This window comes from Passer montanus, unplaced genomic scaffold (genome assembly GCF_014805655.1).
Source record: "Passer montanus isolate IOZ18808 unplaced genomic scaffold, ASM1480565v1 scaffold76, whole genome shotgun sequence".
Classification (NCBI taxonomy): Eukaryota; Metazoa; Chordata; class Aves; order Passeriformes; family Passeridae; genus Passer; species Passer montanus.
Genome location: NW_024372813.1, coordinates 3,005,049 through 3,023,754, shown reverse-complemented (window position 1 = coordinate 3,023,754; position 18,706 = coordinate 3,005,049). Strand labels below are relative to the sequence as shown.

General features: G+C 57.1%; 2 protein-coding genes across 4 annotated transcripts; both read left to right on the top strand.

Annotated features, from left to right (window-relative positions):
- Nucleotides 1–53: 53 nt before the first annotated feature.
- ARHGAP36 (Rho GTPase activating protein 36) lies at nt 54–11,810 on the top strand. Of its 3 annotated transcripts, none has more exons than XM_039731085.1 (11): nt 54–734; nt 2,978–3,147; nt 4,833–4,895; nt 6,634–6,890; nt 7,430–7,625; nt 8,150–8,205; nt 8,363–8,513; nt 8,976–9,124; nt 9,481–9,651; nt 10,102–10,199; nt 11,097–11,810. In XM_039731085.1, the coding sequence occupies exons 1-11, from the start codon at nt 427–429 to the stop codon at nt 11,233–11,235; spliced, it is 1,758 nt and encodes a 585-aa protein (XP_039587019.1). In that variant the 5' UTR covers nt 54–426; the 3' UTR covers nt 11,236–11,810. The 3 variants fall into 3 exon arrangements, with proteins under 3 accessions (XP_039587019.1, XP_039587022.1, XP_039587021.1); XM_039731088.1 differs by lacking the exon at nt 54–734 and adding an exon at nt 1,295–1,445 and having other exon boundaries at nt 6,672–6,890; XM_039731087.1 differs by lacking the exon at nt 54–734 and adding an exon at nt 1,295–1,445.
- Nucleotides 11,811–14,123: 2,313 nt separating this feature from the next.
- On the top strand, nt 14,124–17,558 carry LOC120512651 (regulator of cell cycle RGCC-like). The gene is made up of 5 exons (XM_039731212.1): nt 14,124–14,284; nt 14,862–15,017; nt 15,487–15,567; nt 15,856–15,918; nt 17,037–17,558. Exons 2-5 carry the CDS (start codon nt 14,864–14,866, stop codon nt 17,042–17,044), a joined length of 306 nt encoding a protein of 101 aa, XP_039587146.1. The 5' UTR covers nt 14,124–14,284; nt 14,862–14,863; the 3' UTR covers nt 17,045–17,558.
- Nucleotides 17,559–18,706: the final 1,148 nt, after the last annotated feature.

The window sequence follows — 18,706 nt, the reverse complement described above, 5'->3', positions numbered from 1 at the left end:
GCCTGGCTGTGGCCCCCAAAGGGCTCATGGGTGTGTTAATTGGCAAGTGCCAGTTCTGGGTGTTGGTAGAGATTTGGGAGGCTCTCCAAGGTCTGTAACCCTCTGGGAACAACTGGAGCTGTAGCTCCACCCCATGAGGTCTGTGAGCTCCTCAACAGCAGAGCTCTGCAGGGACCCTGGATGTGGAGAGCATCCATCTGCCCAGCCTGTGCCAGACACTGTCAGGGGGAGGGAGGATGCTGTGGTGGAGCACCAGGAAGGTCTGCATGGAGAGCTGAGGTGGGAATCATCCACTGGCCCTGCCCAACCAGCCCAGGCAGCATGTTCCCAGTTCAGGTTTCACCTGCCAGCACAGCTGATGCTTCGGGGGTGTCTGGTTGCCCGTGGATGGGAGTGGGAAAAGCTGAGGATGGAGGGGATTGAGCAATGAGCAATCCCTGCCAAGGCTCAGTGTCCAGCGTGGGAAGTGCAGTTCCTTCCATCCAGCCCTGCCCTCCCTCCACACGCTGTTTCTGGCTCTCATTTCTTTGGCAGAAAATTCACATTCTCATCCCCTCTCTCCTCCCCTCGGCTGTGGCAGCTCCTTTCCATCACTTCCCCACTTCTCCTCCTGCCTGTGGGCTGGAAGGGCCCCTGGAGCCTTTGAGGAGATGCTGCTGTGAAAACCATTGTCCCAAAGGAAGAGCCGGGAGCTCCAGGAGCTGCTGGTGCTGCTGCAAGAGGACACAGGCAAGGTAAATGTGGGCCCTTTGTTCTAGCTGGCAAGAGAGAAACTGCAGCTGAGCCTGGGGGAGCAGCCACTGCTCCTTGGGAATGGAGGGGGCAGCTGGACTGAGCTTTCCCCATGAGATTTCCTGAAATAAGCACTAGTCCTGTTTTTGAGTTAGTGAGATTCCTGCTCCGGCATCCCCTCCAAAGGGGGATTCGTGTGGGGCTCTGCCTTTGCCCCTGCTGTGGGTCAGCATTTCCTTCCTTGTGGGGAGCCTGGTGCCTGCCCAGGCTGAGTGAGCTCTCCTGCCCCACGGTGATTCACAGGGATCACCGATCCCTGTCCCCTGCAGGGACACCCACACTGCTCTTGTGCCTCTGGCTTGGAGGTGCTGGTCCCATCTCAGCTGTTCCCAGGGACATAAATCCACACCTGGCGTGAGAAGCAGGACTGGTGGTTGGGGTTAACTCGTGGAGGATGAGCTTTGGCAGTACCAGTCATGGTGGCACGTCACAGGGCTCCTCGAGTGGCGCCTGCGGTTGGGCAGATAAGCAGCAGCTTGTTTGCCCTTCTCCTTCCTGCCTTCTCCTTCCTGCCTTCCCTCTGCTGCTCCCTCCCGTGACTGGGATTCCTCCTTCTCCTCCTCACCCCATGGTGGCCGCATCCCCCAGGACTCTGCTCAGGCTGGGATGTGGCCGTGGGCTCTGCTGGAGTGTGGAGCTTCACCTGCACCAAGGTAATTCCTTGCAGTGTGTCTCTGGGGGCTTGTCCGTCCGTCCATCCATCCATCCATCCATCCATCCATCCATCCATCCATCCATCCATCCATCCCTGCACAGCAGAGCTGCTCCTGCCCTGCTGGGAGCTCCAGTGCAGCACAGGCACAGGAGCTGTCCCTGGCATGTGGAGATGCTCTCATCTGTGACAGCCAAGGAGTTTCCTGCCTCGCGCCATCCCAGGGGAGCAGGATGGAAATTATAAAAATCCCTGCACTGTGCCTCTTTAATTTGACAGAGGGCAAGGATAGATGGGATATTGGGAAGGAATTCCTTCCTAGGGTGGTCAGGCCCTGGCATAGGGTCCCCAGAGCAGCTGGGGCTGCCCCTGCATCCCTGGAAGTGTCCAAGGCCAGGCTGGATGGGGCTTGGAGCAGCCTGGGACAGTGGAAGGTGTCCCTGCCCATGGCAGGGGTGGAATGAGATGGTTTTTGAGGTCTCTTCCAACCCAAACCAGTGTGGGATTCTATGATGTAGCTGAATTCCATTTTCAGTGTCCACTTACAGGGAACTCTGAACAACTCCTTAATATTTGTTTTCTTGTTTAACTTATGTAACTTTCTAAATTCTAATTTCTAAATTTGTAATTTCTAACCTTTAGAAACTGAAATTTCAAACCTGGCCAGAAGGAACCAGTCTCAGGGGCTGGAGGGGGGTGGCAGAGACTGACACAGGAGCCCTGTCCTGTTCCTGGGGGCCTCACTGCATTCCTTGAGACTTCCAGCATTTATTTTTCATTCTTGCCTTAAGTCTCTTTGGGGAGGTTCTTTTCAGAGCCTGTACTCTGACCTCAATCCTACCTTCTCTCTGGGGCTGCTGCTGCTCTTTGGACTGTGCCAGGTGGTGCCAGTGCTGGGGCGGTGGCACAGGTGGCACCAGGAGGAGGTGGCACCGGCTGGAGGCAGCCAGGTCAGTGTGGGGTGAGGAACCAGGTCCCTGTGTGGGCTCTCCCAGAGCCTGCACACAGCAGGGAGGGCTCCCCAAGGCTCTGGGAGAGGAGATGGGGTGTCCAGGGGGTGTCCATGGGCTGTGGTGCAGCCTGTGCCTGGGGTAAAGGGCTTTGGCACCTTTGGTCACGTGCAGTTGTTTGTGATTTAAAAGGGATAAACCACAGAATTTGGGAGAGATCTTAAAGCTTATCTCCTTCCATGCAGGGACATTTTCCACCAGTGCAGGCTGCTCCAAGCCCTGTCCAACCTGGCCATGGACACTCCCAGGGCAACCACAGCTGCTCTGGGCACCCTCTGCCACCCTCCCCACCCTCACAGGGAACAATTCCTTCCCAATATCAAATCTAAATCTCTTCTACTGACATCTCCAAGGCCTTTGCTTGGAGGGGTGGAGTGAGATGATGTGGTTGGGGCATCTGCAGCCCCACTGGCTCTTTGCAGAGGTGACAGAGTGACAAATGTCTCCTGCAAAGACTCCCTGGGTGCTCCCAGCAGTTTCTCTCCTAAAGCAGGTGTCGCTGCCATGTGTTCCTTTCACACAGGTGTGTTTTGCAGAGGACCTTTGGCTCGGCCCCTGTGCCAGGCCCCAGCCCTGGGATGCAGCCCGTGGCCCTGCAGAGCCTGTCCGAGCTGGAGAGGGCCAGTCTGCAGGAGCTGGCGCTGTTCCGGCTGCAGGAGAGGCTGCCCCTGGGGCACCTCAGTCTGGACAGAGGTACAGGGGACAGGAGGGGACAGGAGGGACAGCATGGGACAGGACAGGAGAGGAGGCTCCTGCCAAGGAGGGCTGAGGCTGAGCCATTCATGCTGCTCACCCCCACACCACAGTCCGGGATGATGGTTATGCAAAGACATTTGTGACACGTTTTGGTCCATTCTATTTCTCATTCCTGCTTTATTCTGAGCCCCAAGGCCTGATCAGCCTGTGGAGGGGTTTGCGTGTCCTCAGCAGTGTGAGAACATGACCCTCCAACCCCCAAACCCAAACCAGATGTGACAGCTCGGCGAGGTCTCCACTGGGATTGTCTGAGTGCCCTTGGGGTGGGACGGGATTTGCTGTTTGGATCCATGGCCAGCAGTAAGTCCTGATGCTGGAAAGGGGCTTATGGGAGAGTGGATAATGCCCTGGCACGTAAAAGGGTGGATAAATTTAGGAGCTCCGCAGGAACTGAGAGCAGAGGCCCTGTCAGGGTTCCCAGGGCTGCCTGTGTCCCCCACCAGCAATCCCAGAGAGTTGTGGTTCCCAGACTCCTTCCCAAATTCACTTCTTATCCCCTTGATGTGCCTTCTGTGTCCTGGGCCATATTTTGGCATCCCAGCAGGGCAGGGGATGCTACCAGCTCACCAGGTCTGGGGCTGGGGGTGCAGAGGGAGCCTGGGGGTCTCCAGCCCCCCTTCCACTCCCAGCACCCCAGGGCAGGATGGAGGCTCCAGGTCTCTGGGGTCCTCTCCCAGGGACAGAGCATCTCCCAGTGCCCAGCCTCACACTGAGCACCAGCTGCTTGAGGTGACACCCTAGTCTGGCTTCCCACCTTAACATCCCAAAGATTGCATGCCATGAAACAGCGTCATGAAGGGTCCAGCACAGCTCCCCTCTCCTTCCCAGAACTTCCAGTTGCTCCAGAGCTGCAGCCCTGGAGGACTTTGACCACAAACATCCTGATTCCTTTTCTATTTTGTTTTATTTTGGGCTGTTGTGATCCAGCTTGGAGTGTCACCCTGCAGCAGCAACTCCTCTAGGGACCAGTGCAGTGCCAAAAAAAGCCCCAAACCCCAATATTTCCTTCCTGGTTGGTCAGTGTGCTGCTGGATAATTTATGTTGGCTTCTACACTCATGTTCCTCATTCCAGCTGTCCGAGCTTTCCTCTAGGTCTTACAAAATAACCCAAACAAGAAGATATAACTGTTCCTAGGAAGAGAATTCCTCAAGAATGAAGAGTATGAGCCAGAATAGGGTGATGTGTCCTGGAAGGATTTAGGGTGGGCAGTGAGTGAATTCTCAGTTCACTGCTGCTGGATATGTGAGGTGGGAGTCCTACAGACCAGGATGGGATTTGTGATGGTGTTTTGTCCAACTTTTTACATCTGTGCTCTAAGACATTCCCAAAAGCCTTTCTGGGTCTCACTGCTCATGTAGAGCCATGGGGTCCCTCCACCCCTTCACCCACAGAGGATGGTGCCAATCTCTGGGAATGTTCTCCAGGCAGTGATGTCCATCTCCAGGGTTGTTCCTGGGCAGCTGCTGCCCACTGTGTGTCCCAGGGGACTCCTGGATCCCCTCAGGGCCGTGGCTGTCACTGCAGTGTCCCCTGGCTGGAGGCTGCAGAGGGACAGGGAGCCTATTCTGAACCAGCCCCAAGATGCTGGTGCTGAACCTTCCCCTTCTCTTCTCCTCCTAGATGGCTCCAAAGGCATTAAATCCATCCGGCAGAAGCTGGAGAGCTTCTCGAAGGAGAGGAAAGGTGAGCAGCCTCACTTTTACCTGGGCTTTGGTCCCTGCTCTCAGGGGGAATGGGTGATTTTTGGAGGGGTGGGGTGGGAGGTGCCCGAATCCAGCAGGATGCTTCATCACAGTTGTTCTACTGTTCTTGGAATGGTACGAGCTTGATGGAGTCTGGAAAGATGTGTGGAATACGTGCAATGCATTTTCAAGGTGAACACCTATAAATGTGTCTTTCTGCCCATTTTGCCCCAATCTTGCTGCCTCCACTTCTATCTTAGCATCCCTTGAAGGACCTCAGGGACAACCCTGGGGTACACAGAATCCTAGAGCAGAGCCAGGTGGGAACGAGCTTCCCCACACCAGTACAAAACCCATTCAAAGAAACTACTGAAATTAATGCTTCATATTTTACTTGGAATGTTTAGTAGAATGTTTAAACATATCAATCATTGTACCACATGCTGATAGCAACTTAGGAGCTGTTTGATCTCTGTTTATGGTGAAAGCATTGCATAGTTTCAGTCCTAAAGTTCCCAAAGAGGGAGTGATAACAAAGAAGCTTCATCCACAGCTGGAAGCTGCTTCTGAATGCATAATAGTAAGTCTTTTAACTCAGATTTTGAAACATTACAGGAATTAGATTTGACCAGATTTTTAAGGTTTTTATAAACATCTCTAGGCAAATTGGACATCCAGTGTCCTAACCTGTTCCATGAGGCTTACCTGTGTTGAACAACAAGCAAGTCCTTGTCAGATCTCCGTCCTGATTGAGCCAGTGACAAGGGTAGAAATCCAACTTCTCTCTTCTTGCAAGAGTTATGATCCCAGGATTTGTGCTTCTCTCCGCAACACTTTACAAAAATGACCTCAGGCCTTTCTGGCAGATCAGAGAGTTTAGTTGAGTTATCTGCTCCTCACAGGGGCACCGATTTGTTGGACAGTAGTCTCTTCTTGATCTAGAGATGGGGCAACTGAGAGGCATTTTAAAAACTTTTATTCTATTTTCAGTCTCATGAGAAGGGTGAGACAATATCCATGTTATAATTCATGCCATGACCATCAGAAGCCAACTACTTCCTAATTACAATACACTATGAGCGTTTCTTGGCCTATCAGCTTTTTGCTGTGCTATGCTGTAGATACCTTAATGCTAATCACCTAAAGTTACCCCTCGTGGTCCTAATATAATGCATTTTTCATAGTTTCATTTCTCTAAAGTATCTAGTCTTTTTTGTAAGGTCATCTTTTGAAACTTTTTTCTAGCTCCATTTTTCTCTCAACACTATTTGCCTTATTCTATGGTATTTCGAAGTCAGCAATTCTTGTCTCAAAGGCTGCATATGGATGTATACTGTGTGGGCCTTCTGTTAGGCCCTGAGAATCCTCTACAAACCCATTTCTCACAGTTAGAATTTGGAAAGGATCTTTTGGTGATTTATGAAGTTATTGCTTCATAGATGCCATGGCATCTTCATGGGGCTGTAGCCAGTTAAAGGAAGGAAACTCCAGGAAAAACTGGGATGGGCTCCAACAAGCCTGCTGATGGAGGCCAGGCCCCTGTGTCTCCTCCCTCTCCCCCCAGCACCCCATTTTCCACGCCGTGCCCTCCCCCCTGGCTGTTTGGCACCCACCACACCTTTCCTGCTCTCCAGGAGGAGCAGCTCCCCTTGGGTTTGCCTGGCTCCAGGTGCTCCTGGGGGCACGCGGGGTTCATCCCTCACTGTAATTCCTGTCCCTTGCTCCCGTGTTTCCCCCAGAGTGCTCTCCCCACACCTTCGGGGTCCCGCTCCCCCAGGTCATCGCCAACGACCGCGCCTGCCGCCAGCTGCAGGAGGCCGTGGGCAAGAGCCGGCGGCTCTGCCTGGAGGTGGAGGCCACGGTGACCAGGTTCCGGGCTCAGAGGCAGAGGAGGTTGGGAATGGGCACCAGCTGTATCCGGGCACCCGACGGGGGCTGCCCAGAGGAGCCGCCTTCCCCAGCTCTTGTGGACAAGAGCTCCTGGAGCCAGCGGAGGGTATGGTCCCCAAAACGGGCTGTGGTGGTGCTGTGGGATGGGGGCTTCTGAATTCGGCAATAAATGGGATTTTCGAGGATTTTTTCTTACTGACTGAGTTGGTTGTGTCCCAGGCTGGGCCGGTCCCAGTCTGTCCTTGGGCAAACGGTGATGTCCCCAGTCCCCTCAGAGATGGACTGTGAGGAGTGGGAGGACTTCACTAGCACAGCTCTTATGGAGCTGAGGTTCACCAGGGGGACATTTAGGGGTCCAGAGGACAGGGATGGATGAGATATTGGGAAGGAATTCATCCCCATGAGGGTGCGCGGGCCCTGACACAGGGTGCCCAGAGAAGCTGTGGCTGTCCCTGGATCTCTGGAAGTGTCCAAGGCCAGGGTGGACACTGGGGCTTGGGGCAACTTGGGATAGTGGAAGGTGTCCCTGCCCATGGCAGGTGTGGCACTGGATGCTGCCCTTTCCCAGAAACCCGAGATGTCACGGCAGTGACGGATCTGTGAGGTCATTCCTGCCACCTGCAAACACCCTGTGCTCCATCCCAGGGGGCCATGTCCGTGGATTCCATCACGGACCTGAGTGACAACGCCTCCGAGCTGCTGGAGGCCCTGCAGCTCTCACACCCCCACGAGCTGCACCCTCGCAGGAGCCGGGGCAAGAAGAAGCCACTGAGCCTGAACCCCATCACCTGGCAGGTGCCACGGATTGTGGACAGGTGCTGCACTCACCTTGAGACACACGGTAAGGGCTGGAAAAACTCCCTGTGTGTGGCCACCAGGACATCCTGGCCTGGCCACCCCCAAGGGGGGAGGAGGGCCGGGTTTAATGGGCACTGTGGGATTCACCCGAAGGTTGGACTCGATGGTCTTGGAGGTCTTTCCCCACCTGAATGCTTCTGTGAGTCCTGGGGCAGGGCATCTCCCAAAAAGCCTCCTGTAGAGAGTCCTCTGGGTTGGATGCAGCACCAGAGGGGAATGTCACTGAGGAGGGAATATCACTGTGTGTGCCAGTGACCATCCCTTGGTGCCTCAACCTCTGCTGCACATCCAGCCCTCGCTCACAGTGACTGTAGGGATGGTATCTCCTCCCTTCCCACAGGCAATCCAAGGAAATCTCATGGCTCCACAGCCCTTCCTTTTCCTCACTGCCTGGAGAAGGGAAAGCCAAGCAGGAGAAGCCCTACCATGGTGCTGAGGTGCTCCCAGGAGCAGCCAGGGTGGCAGGGAGCCATGGGAATGCACAGCACTAACCTCTCTGTCCCCCAGGGCTCCAGACTGTTGGCATCTTCCGTGTCGGGAGCTCCAAGAAAAGAGTCCAGCAGGTAAAGGGGGGCATTCACTGCATCCTCTGGCTGTGCCTTGTCAGGGATAGAGGCTTGTGTGGATGGGGATGGATAGAGCTGATATTGGTGTGGAGAGATCTGAAACAGAGTAGAGCTGACTGTGATTTTCATCCTTCCCATTTCTTCCATCTCCAAGCTGAGGGAAGAGTTTGACCGAGGGCTGGATGTTTTCTTGGATGAGCATCAAAGTGTTCATGATGTGGCTGCCCTGCTCAAAGAGTTTCTCCGGGATATGCCAGATTCCCTGATTCCCAGAGAGCTCTATGGAGCCTTCCTCAGCACAGCCAGTGAGTACCTGTGGAGCAGAGCCTGCACAGCCACAGCAGGATTTGTGTCGGGGGCACCTCTCACTTGGTCAGGTTCCTCCAAGTCCTGTCCAGCCTGACTTTGGACACTGCCAGGAATGGATCCTTCCTCACCACCCTTCTTTTCCAAAGCCTCTGGACAGCGATGGGATGGGTGTTGTGCTCTCTGGCACTGCCACACACAGTACTGTAATCAGTGGGTTTGGTGGGGGTTTTGTTTGATTTCTTTGGAATTGGACTATAAAAATCCCTCTGCTCCGTGCCAGTCTTTGGCTGTGGGGCTGTGCAATATCCAGCAACACCACAGCCCTTGCTGGGCTCTCCATCCCATGGGAGGAAGGGTGGGACATCAGCCTGGCTCCCACCAGAGCTCATTCCCAAGCATGTGGAGGAGGGCTGGAAGTGCCTGGTGGGCTGGGACCCTCACTAACAGCTGCTCCCCAGCCCTGGAGGGGCCGGCCCAGCTGGACACCCTGCAGCTGCTGCTGTTCCTGCTGCCCCCGTGCCACAGTGACACCCTGCTCCGGCTCCTGCGCTTCCTGGCCAAGGTGGCCCAGCACGCTGAGAGCTCCTGGGACCCCGAGGGCCGCAAGGTAAGGCCGCTCCAGGGGAAAGGTGCTCGGGCTGCTGGGGCTGGAAGTGAGCGGAGCTGCTGCAGGCCTGGGTGAAGGCTTTAGGAAAAAACAAATCCTTCACAGAATCCCAGGGTCATTGTGGTTGGAAAGGTGGGAAGGTGAGGCAGGTGGAAACGGGATGAGTGTGTGCTCCAGCACTTCAAGCCCTTTGTGCTGGCCCTGCCACCAGCTCAGAGAGGACCAAACTGGACCAGGACCAACATCTCACCCTCACCTCACCCTTGTGTTTCTGCCCTGGGGTGGGTGAGGATATCCTGGGGCATCCCATGCTACTACATCCACAGTCCACAGGTTCCTTTTGTGCTTCCTTGTAGATCCCTGGGAATAAAATGACAGTGTCAAACCTGGCTACAGTCTTTGGTCCCAACATCCTGCAGAAGGAAAAGCCTGGAGAGAAAGATGCCAGTGCCCTGAACTTTGAGGACAGTGCTGCCATAATCCTGGTGCTCCAGAGGCTGATCGAGCACCACCACTCCCTGTTCATGGTATATGGGGCTCCTCAGGGCAGCCCCTCCAGCCCCTCCTTCCCTCTGAACTCTTCCAAGAGCAGCAGGGGAAGGATTTTGTCCCTGTCAGACATGCACAATTTGGTCTGTGCCCATCTTCTGGGAAGGCTCTGGCTCCCTTCTCTCTCCACCCTCCCACAGGGCACTCGCAGGGAGCAGTAAGAGTCCCCTCAGGTCTATTGCAATGTGACTTTTCATGTCCCCAAAAAGCCTTATAGCAATTTTTGGGGCCTGCAGGGAGCCAAAGGACCGGGGATAGTGGGGGGAAAGCAGGGGCTGAGATCCCGCAGACCCCGGGAGGTGTGACCATGTGGGGTGTGACCCCAACATGCTGGGTCTGTGACCACGTCCTGGGGTCCTTCCCTGGCTGTCTCTGCTCAGCCTCCGGCTGAGAGGGACCCCACGAGCGGTGTGGCCGTGTCTCCCCAGGTGTCTCCAGAGATGCAGTGTGACGTGCTGAGGAGGCTGTTCCAGACAGACCCCGATGTCATTGAGTACCTGCTGCGCAGGAAATTCCCTGACGTGCTGTAAGTGCCCGAGGGGCTCCTCAGGGCACAGGGACAAGTGACACACGCCCTGCTCATCTTCCTCCAGCGCTCTGGTCACGAGCTCCCCAGAAAAAGCCCTTCACACTCCATCCTTCCCATCCCTTGGAGCTCCCTGCTCTCCTGTTTGCTCCTCAGCCTGTGCCAGCTCTCTCCAGAGCTCTGGTACTCCTGTCCAGCCCCTCCCCTGCTCCTGCCTCTCACTGTCACATGCTGATTCCTGCTCCACCACCAGCCTTCTCCAAACCTCCTCCGTTCTTGGTGTCCACGTTTCCCTGCAGTCTTTGCCTGCTCTGTGTGTCTGTGTGGGGCTGCCAGCTCTGTCCATACATCCACATTTCGGGTGCAAGATGGGACAGTCCCACTGAAGCTCAGAACAGGAGCTCATGCCCTTCCCTAAGGTTAAAGTGGCTGAAAGGACCTCACGTCCCATGAGCTGGGTCCACCATGGCACATAATGCAGAAGGAGGTTTGTTCCCTGGGGTTGGAAGAGGGAATGGTTGAAAACTGGGGATCCTGGGAAGCAGGGGATGCTCAAGAGCCTTCAGTAGAGCTGATGACTCTTCAGTAAACATGAATTGTACTCTGAGAAGGGTTTTCCCAGACCACAGGCCACTTCTATACCAGTTTGGACAGGGTTTGGAGCAACATGGTCTAGTGGAAGGTATCTCTGCCCATGGACTACATGCTCTTCAAAGTTCCTTCCAACCCAAACCCAGGATTCTGTGATCCATGCTGCATCTTCTTGTTTGCCTTCACATTCCTTTTGGGACTTTCTGGAGATGGCAATCTTTGGGATCACTGCCTGAGCCCATTTGGGAGCGCAGTAGGCAGTAGAAGCATTTGCAAGCAGCATCTCTCTCTTTTTTGCTCCCTTAGGAGCCCAGAGTGTGAGGATCCCGGGCAGGACCTCGCTCTGCCCGCGCTGCCCGGCTGGACACACAGCCTGGAGCGAGGCTCGGTCTCCTCGGAGCTCTACAGCAACGTCTCCTTCCTAAACCTGGATGTTGGCATCTAGCAAGCCCTGGCCAGGCTCCCTGGACAAAACCAGGCAGCTTTTCCCAGCAAAACCCAGCCCCTGCCTCACTCTGGGGCCAGCCCCTGTGCCTGTGCCCTGGGGGCAGAGCTGTACTCGGGGCTCACCTGCCAGGCTGGCACCTCCCTGTGGGTCCAACCACTGCCACGTCCTCAGCACAGCCCTCTCTGCCACCTCCTTCTCACAGGACCTCGGGGAATGGCTTTCCATCCCTAGACCTGGGAGCACTCTTGGGAGGACAGGCTGAGGAAGCTGGGACTGCTCAGCCATGAGAAGAGATGGCTCAGAGGGACCTTATCTGTCGCCCTGTTCTTCTAAGTTCTTCTAAGCCTTCTGATGTTTACATTCTTCTAATGAAGTTTCTCACGCACTTTTATGTAATTAATTATTGTTTTACATTCTTCTCTAGAGGAGGAGAAATTTGATGGACTGTTGGTTTGTCCAGTGCCATTGGGGAGGTAGCACTTTCATCCTCCAATGCACTGTCACTTTTGAAAGTCTATAAATATTAGAGTCAAGAAATAAACTTCCCTCCTTCTTCTTCTTCTCACCCTGAAGTTCCAGTGTCCACATTGTTTTATTTCGGGTCCTATTGTGACATCTATCCATGTATCCAAATGCTTTTGTAAGGGCCTGGAGGGACAGGACAAGGGGAATGGCTTCCCACTGCCAGAGGGCACGGCTAGATGGGATATTCAGACAAATTCAGCCCTGTGAGGGTGGTGAGGCCCTGGCATAGGCAGGGACCCCTTCCAGTGCACCTGGCTGCTCCATCCAGCCTGGCCTTCTGGCCTTGAACGTTTCCAGGGCTGGGGCAGCCGCAGCAGGTCTGGAGACAAAACAGTGCTTCTGCTAACAGTATTCCATATTCCACCACAGCCTGCAGCCAGTCCTGGTCTGAAGGCGCCCAGACCTTCTCAGGTGCCCTGCTCACAGCTGGGCTCTTATTTTGCAAAGGTCCCTTCCCTGCAGATCAGAACAGTCGGGATGGGTGGGGAAGCATTTCCTGGAGGAGCCTGTGCTGTAAGATAGCTGGTGAGACCCCCTGGGAGCTGATAAGCTCCAAAGAGCAGCAGAGCTGTTGTGTCTGGAGGAGCAGATAAATTTGGGACACCATGAGGCTGTGGAAGGTTCCAGAGGCCACCGGAACACTCAAGTGCCAGCTGTGAAACCAACATTGTGTCCAGCCACTGCTCTGGGTGGGATTGTACCTGCTGCAAGGGCAGCCCCCAGCCTGTCAAATTCCTGCCTAGGGTGGTAAAACACTGGCACAGGGTGCCCAGAGCAGCTGCGGCTGCCCCTGGATCCCTGGCAGTGCCCAAGGCCTGCCTGGATGCGGCTTGGAGCAGCCTGGGGTGGTAAAAGGTGTCCTTGCCCAGGGCTGGGCATGGAACAGGATGGACTTTAAGGTCTCTTCCCACCCAAGCCATTCTGAGATTCCATGATTCCAGGATGGACCAAGGATGCTGACACAGGAGGCAGCTCTTTGCAGGAAAAGTCCTGTTGGATTCCACTTTCCCAGCACCATAACGGGCGGAGGGGGGCACGGGGAGCTCACTGGGGAGCGCCAGCTTTCTAGCTACTACAGAACCATCAAAGTCGCCGTAGGGTGTTTATCCCTGGCAGTGCTGACGGGATATTGCTGGAAACTCCGCTTGAGGGCAGCCCGGCACCGGCCTGGCCTGGCCTGCTGCGCTGCACGGAGCCCCCGCGGAGCAGGCCCGGCGGGGCTGGAGCGCGCGGGGCTGGCCCGGAGCCGCTCTGCTCCGGCCTCGCGAAATAAACCCGCTCCCCAGCCGGCTGCACGGCTCACGGAGCCGCTCGGGAGGGGCTGCCTGGCTTCTGTCACGCTCCAGGTTCTGTTTTCAGCGGCTTTTGCCCCTGCAAGCCTTGAGGGTCACCTCAGAAACGATAGGGAAGGCTCTGCCTTGATCTTTCCGGATCCCCAGGGCTGGCACAGGAGGGGTTGCTGCTGTTGGGGGTGTCTGCTTTGGGGGGCTGGTGGCTCTCAGGAGCTGGTCGCTGTTTTGGGGCTGGTCACTGTTTGGGGGGGTCATTGCTGTTTAGGGAGCAGTTGCTGTTTTTGGGGGCAGTTGCTGCTGTTGGGGTGGTTCTGGCTGGGTTTTAGCTCCAGCCCCACCAAAGCCCCCTTGAGCCCCCCAGACCAGTGGGGTTTACAGGCAGAGCCAGGCCTGGGGCTTGTGTGAGGGTACAACAGGGAGTGTCTGCAGGAGTGGGACCGGCTGCTCGGACTCAAGGTGGGGTTTAGAGTCAACAGAAAGAAAGCAAAGCCTGAGATCCTCTTTTTTTCAAACCCCTGTGTCTCCCTCATGCTGCTGACCAGGATCCAGGGCAGGGCCCAGACACAGGGCTCTGGGCTTGACAGTTCTCTGGAAAACCTGTGGGAGAGAATTGTGAAATTGTTGAGGTTGGAAAAGCACTCCAAGAGTAACAAGTCGAAACATTACCCAGCACTGACAAGGCCACCCCAGCCCATGTCCCCAAGTGTCACATCCACACGGCTTTTAAATCCCTCCAGGAACGGGCACTCCACCACCTGGGCAGCTGTGCCAGGGCGGGACAGCCCTTTCCACGAAGGAATTTTCCCCAATATCCAACCTGACCCTCCCTGGCACAGCCTGGGCCCGTCTGTCCCTTGTTCCCCGGGAGCTGAGCCCGAACCCTGTGTTCCACCTCCCGTCCGGGGTTTGTCGGGAGCGAGACCGGGCGGGGGCTGTTTGGGGTGTTTGTTCGGGGGTATTGGGGGTGTTTGGGGGTGTGTGTTAGGGGGTATTGGGGGTGTTTGTTCGGGGGTGTGCGGGGGCTGTTTGGGGGTGTTTGTTCAGGGGTGTTTGGGGTGTTTGTCCGGGGGTGTTGGGGGGTGACGCCAGGACTCCCCGGTCCCGCGCCGCCGTTTGGGGGCGGAGCCTGCCGGGGACCCCGCCCCGCCCCGGTGCGGGGCCAAAAGCGGCGGGAGCGGAGCGGGAGGCGCCGCTGCCGCCGGGACCGAGCGCACGGAGCCGAACAGCCGGTGAGTGCCGAACCGAACCGAGCCGAGCCGGGGGATGCCGCCTCCTCGGAACCTGCGAGGGGCTCCGCTCCTGTGTCCCCCCGCAGCCTCCGGGCAGCCCCCCCTTGCGGGATGGAGCGGGGGTCCCGGGGGTCCCGGGCTGCTCCGGCCGGGGACTGTGCCCGCCGCTCCTCCTGTGCCGCCAGGCTGGCCGCAGCAGCTGTGGCTGCCCCTGGATCCCTGGCAGTGCCCAAGGCCAGGCTGGACACGGGCTGGGAGAGGGGAAGGTGTCCCTGCCATGGCAGGGATGGATTGGGATGCGCTTTAAGGTCCTCTCCTGCTCAAACCTTCTGGGGTTCTATCAAGCCTGTGTAGGACCAGCTGCTGCTCGGCTGGCCGCAGCCCAGCTGTGGGATGAGCTGGAGGGAAGGCTGGGCTGTCCGAGGAGCTGGCTGTGCTCGGGCCAGTGCTGGTCCCTGCCTGCAGAGCCACGACCTGGAGCCTGGCTCTGCCCCATGCCCAGCCTGGGCTGCTCCCGGGAGGCTCTTGCTGGCCCTGCCTGCCAGGTGGGTACCCCAACACCCCGTGTTGCCCCCAGCGATGGCTGAGGAGCTCAGTGAGCTGCTGAGGGAGTTCGACGAGGTGATGGAGGACTTTGACCGGGGCCCTGCCAGTCAGTACCAGCAGCACCTGGAGGAGCTGAAGAGGAAAGCGGGACAGAGTGTGTATGACAGTGGCATCGATGAGCTGGAGAGTGAGTCTGGGCGGGGGGTGAGGAGCCCTGGGGAGGGTGGTGTCTGCCAGGGTGGGCAGCTCTGTGGTTCCTGCATGGAGCACATCTTCCTGCTGACGCTGCCTGACTCAGCCTGGTGGGCTGGATGAGCAATGGGGGGATGACCACTGGATACTGGCCCAGGACCTGCCAACATCTGCCAGGGCTTCTTATGCCAGGCAGGCTGCTGCAAGACCCTGAGAGGCTGGGGATAACCCAGTTCTCGTAATAACCCTGTCCTTGTAACTGTGCCCAGACAGCCTCTGGTGCTCTTTGACCTGAGAAAGAAACTCAGTTCCATTTTTCCAAGCATTCCTAGAAGCAGGGGAGAAGCAGATGGGGTCTCTAAGAGTGTGCCACTCTGTCCCATGGGCATGATCAGGCCGTGTTCCTGCAAGGTGTTCATCAGGTGCCTGTGCCCAGGCCAGGGACTGATGCTCTGTCTCCACAGGTGCCAGCACATCCCCAGGAAGCAGCCTCAACTCCAGTGAGGAGCACCTCAACAGCCCAGCTGACACTTATCCCACCAAAGGTGAGCCTGGTCCCACCCAAAGGGGTTTGCAGGGCTTCCTTCTCTGTGCTCAGCTGGGCTTGGCAATGACAGCCAGCCCTGGATGGGGGGGTGCCAATGGGAATGAGCCCTTGTGTCCTGGCAGGAGCCCGGAAGGGGCAGAAGTTAGATTGGGATTTTCCCAGCTGAGGCTGGACTGGCTGGGTCAGACACAGCTGGAGCAGCTGTGCTAGGAACGGGGGGTTGGGGTCTCTCCTCTCCCCAGTGAGAGGAGGAATGGGAAGACCTGACTCTGTTTTTCCCCACTAGCAAAGCTTGGAGACACGCAGGAGCTGGAGGAGTTCATCGCAGACCTGGATAAAGCCTTGGAGGGTACATGCCCAGCCTTGATCCCTGCACTTCCCACGGGATGGGACACCTGGGCTGGAACTCCTCCCCTGCCCCTGACTTGGCACAGCCTGGCCAGCACCTCCTGTGCCTGGGGGTCCCGCTGCAGGGGACTTGGAACTTGATTTTGGCTGCAGTGGTGGAACCTTTCCATCCTTCCTTTTGAGGAGGGGCTCATGGTTGTCACCTCCCTCTTCCAGCTTTCTCACCTTGGGAAGAAATTCCATGGCTTAAGGGTCTTCCCCCTCTGCTGCCTGAGTTTCCTCAGATGAGGTGCAATGCTGGTGCCTGGGGAGGGGACTGGGGACATGAAGGCTGGGTTAGTCCTGGCAGTGAGGCCCAACAGCACAACCTGCAGAGCTGTAGATGTTTTGGGGAAGATATACAGAAACCTGTGGCTCTCTGCCTGCAGCCTCCCTCCAGCTGCAGCTCAGAGGCTGCTCTTTACTTGGGGGGCAAGGTGAGCAGGAGGAAAAAAGGGATCTTCCCTTGTGGTGTATCCTAAGCTACCCCATCAGGAGGGAGGAGAGTGGGTGTGTGGTGGCAGGGAGGGCAGTCCCAGGTTGTTGGCCATGCTCTCCTCCTCCAGATGTTTCCCTCCTGGTAAGAGCCTGGGGGTGTCCCTGTGAGAGGGGGTGATGTTGTGCTGGGCAATGGGGGGATGTACCCAGCAATGGGGGGATGTACCCAGATGTTTCCCTCCTGGTAAGAGCCTGGGGGTGTCCCTGTGAGAGGGGGTGATGTTGTGCTGGGCACCTCTGGCATCTGTACCCAGCAGCCCTGGAGAGTTTGGCTGCTCCCCAATAGCTGCTTTGCTGGGGAAACCGAGGCAGAGGCCACTTCCTCCCACAGGGGCCCTGTGTGACGGGCTGGAGGCAGAGAGAACCTGGTAAAAAAACCATTTCCCCCTACGCAAACTGTGTAAGGCACAGTTCTGCTATTTGTTCCCATCCCTGGTGTCCAAAATGAGGCGGCTGGTGGGAAGTGTTCCTTTGCAGGCCCCAGCCATGCTGGGAGGGAGGGAGGGGACCAGAGCTGACCCCCTGCCCCAGATTTCTGCTCTAACCCTGCAGACTGTCACCATCTTCTGTGTCATCCTGCAGAGATGTGAGCTGTGCTGTGGACTCTGGAGAGGAGCAGCCCCAGCCCTGAGTCTCCCTGATGCTGCCTCTGCTTCTGCACCCCTGGCTGGGGTGGGGATGGCTCCGGGGACAGGGACGGGCAGTGGGGATGGACCTGGCCGCGGGACGACGGTGGCAAGGCCCTGCCAGCGCCAGGAGGGGACAGCCTTGGGCAGGCACCTGGCCCTGCCCTGCACGGGGTCTGGTGGCTCCGGGGACCGAGGGGTTTGGGGAGGAGCTGGGCTGCTGCTGAAGCCCCCACCGTGATTTGGGGAAGATCAGCTTGCAGGACATCAGCGTGATCTCAGTGTCCCCCCGGCTGGGAAGCCTGACTCCTTAGTGGCATCTGTCACTGCTGACCTTTGCTTTGCATGGGGAGCCCCAAATCGGGCCCCTCTCTGCCCCCCAAGTGCCTCTGCCTCAGCTGCTGCTGTAAATACTGTAAAAAATATGGTTTTTGCTGGGACGTGGGGACATGGTTCTGTGAACAAGATTTTAAATCTCTGTCTGTGTCCATCTTTTTTCCATTGGCAGGGGTGGGAGCAGGGATGCCTGGGGCTGCCAGCTGGTGGGACTGGCACTGGAGAAGGGGGAAACCTCAGGGAAACAAGTTCAGCAGCACTGCCTGGGTAAAGAGGAATGTCAGGAATCCCCTGTCCTGCCTCCCCCATGGTGCAGTGGGGAGTGGCAGAGGGCAGAGTCTGTGCCTTTCCCCACGTGCTCAGGGACATGGACCACTGCCTGTCATCCTTCTGGCACGGAGGGCCCTGCCCCGGGGCTCCTGCTTCCAAAGGGAGGGGCTCTGGTGCCACTTCCCCTGGATCTTGCCCCTGTCAGCAGCCCAGGAACAAGGCTCAGGGATGTGGGTTTGCAGCCCTCTGCCAAGCTGAGCTTTGAGTGAGGTTTGGCCTTGGATGGGATGATGGATTCCCCCTGGGGTTTCTCATCCCCGGGCTCATCCCCGGAAGGAGCCACCAGGATGCCAGAAGAGGAACCTGTGGCTCTGCTTGTCCCCCTCTCTGCCTGTGATCTTCATGTGGAGCTGGGTCACGTATGGCTCTGCTGCAGCTTGTGTGAGCAGGAAATAGACAGTTTCAGTTTGTGCCCTCATCCCTGCTCTGTCCTGCTGAGCAGGAGGATGTTGGACACCCCCTCTGGCAGCCCCAGGACTCAGTGCTGCTGAGGAGGCTCTGAGCACACACAGACCCCAGCCTGGTAGTGCTGGTCCAGCAGGAGGGTGGCAGCCCCTGGGCAGGGCTGGCAAGGGGACGCTCTGGCTGTTGCTGTCCTCATGCTGTGTGATGTGACCACTGATGTCTGTCCCAAATGGACCCCAAGGGGCAGCCAGGAGATGGGGATGAGCGTGTGCCAAGGTGGTGACACTCAGAGACGTCTGCGACACTGGGGGATCTGCCTGTGATCCTCTGTGGGGGCACACAGCCCCCATCACTGGGGCCAGGGTGGCGTGGGGACTGTCCCACTGTGCTGATGGCAGCAACCCCTGTGTCACTGAGGGCGTTTTTCCCCTCTGAGTCACTGCAGTCAGCGTTTTGCCCTCGCTGTCTTGCTCTGACTCTGGTGTCTGTTCCATCCATGGTCCCGTTCTGTCCCCGGGCAGCAGCAGCTCCTCCCCACCTGGGCAGGAAGGGGCT

Excerpts from the sequence above, each read along its gene's own strand:
- ARHGAP36 (XM_039731085.1), top strand. The coding sequence starts at position 427 with ATGAGCAATCCCTGCCAAGGCTCAGTGTCCAGCGTGGGAAGTGCAGTT. Across the intron at positions 4,896-6,633 it reads CTTCTCGAAGGAGAGGAAAG|AGTGCTCTCCCCACACCTTC; the intron begins GTGAGCAGCCTC and ends TGTTTCCCCCAG. Across the intron at positions 6,891-7,429 it reads GCTCCTGGAGCCAGCGGAGG|GGGGCCATGTCCGTGGATTC; the intron begins GTATGGTCCCCA and ends GCTCCATCCCAG.
- LOC120512651 (XM_039731212.1), top strand. The coding sequence starts at position 14,864 with ATGGCTGAGGAGCTCAGTGAGCTGCTGAGGGAGTTCGACGAGGTGATG. Across the intron at positions 15,018-15,486 it reads TGGCATCGATGAGCTGGAGA|GTGCCAGCACATCCCCAGGA; the intron begins GTGAGTCTGGGC and ends CTGTCTCCACAG. Across the intron at positions 15,568-15,855 it reads TGACACTTATCCCACCAAAG|CAAAGCTTGGAGACACGCAG; the intron begins GTGAGCCTGGTC and ends TTTCCCCACTAG.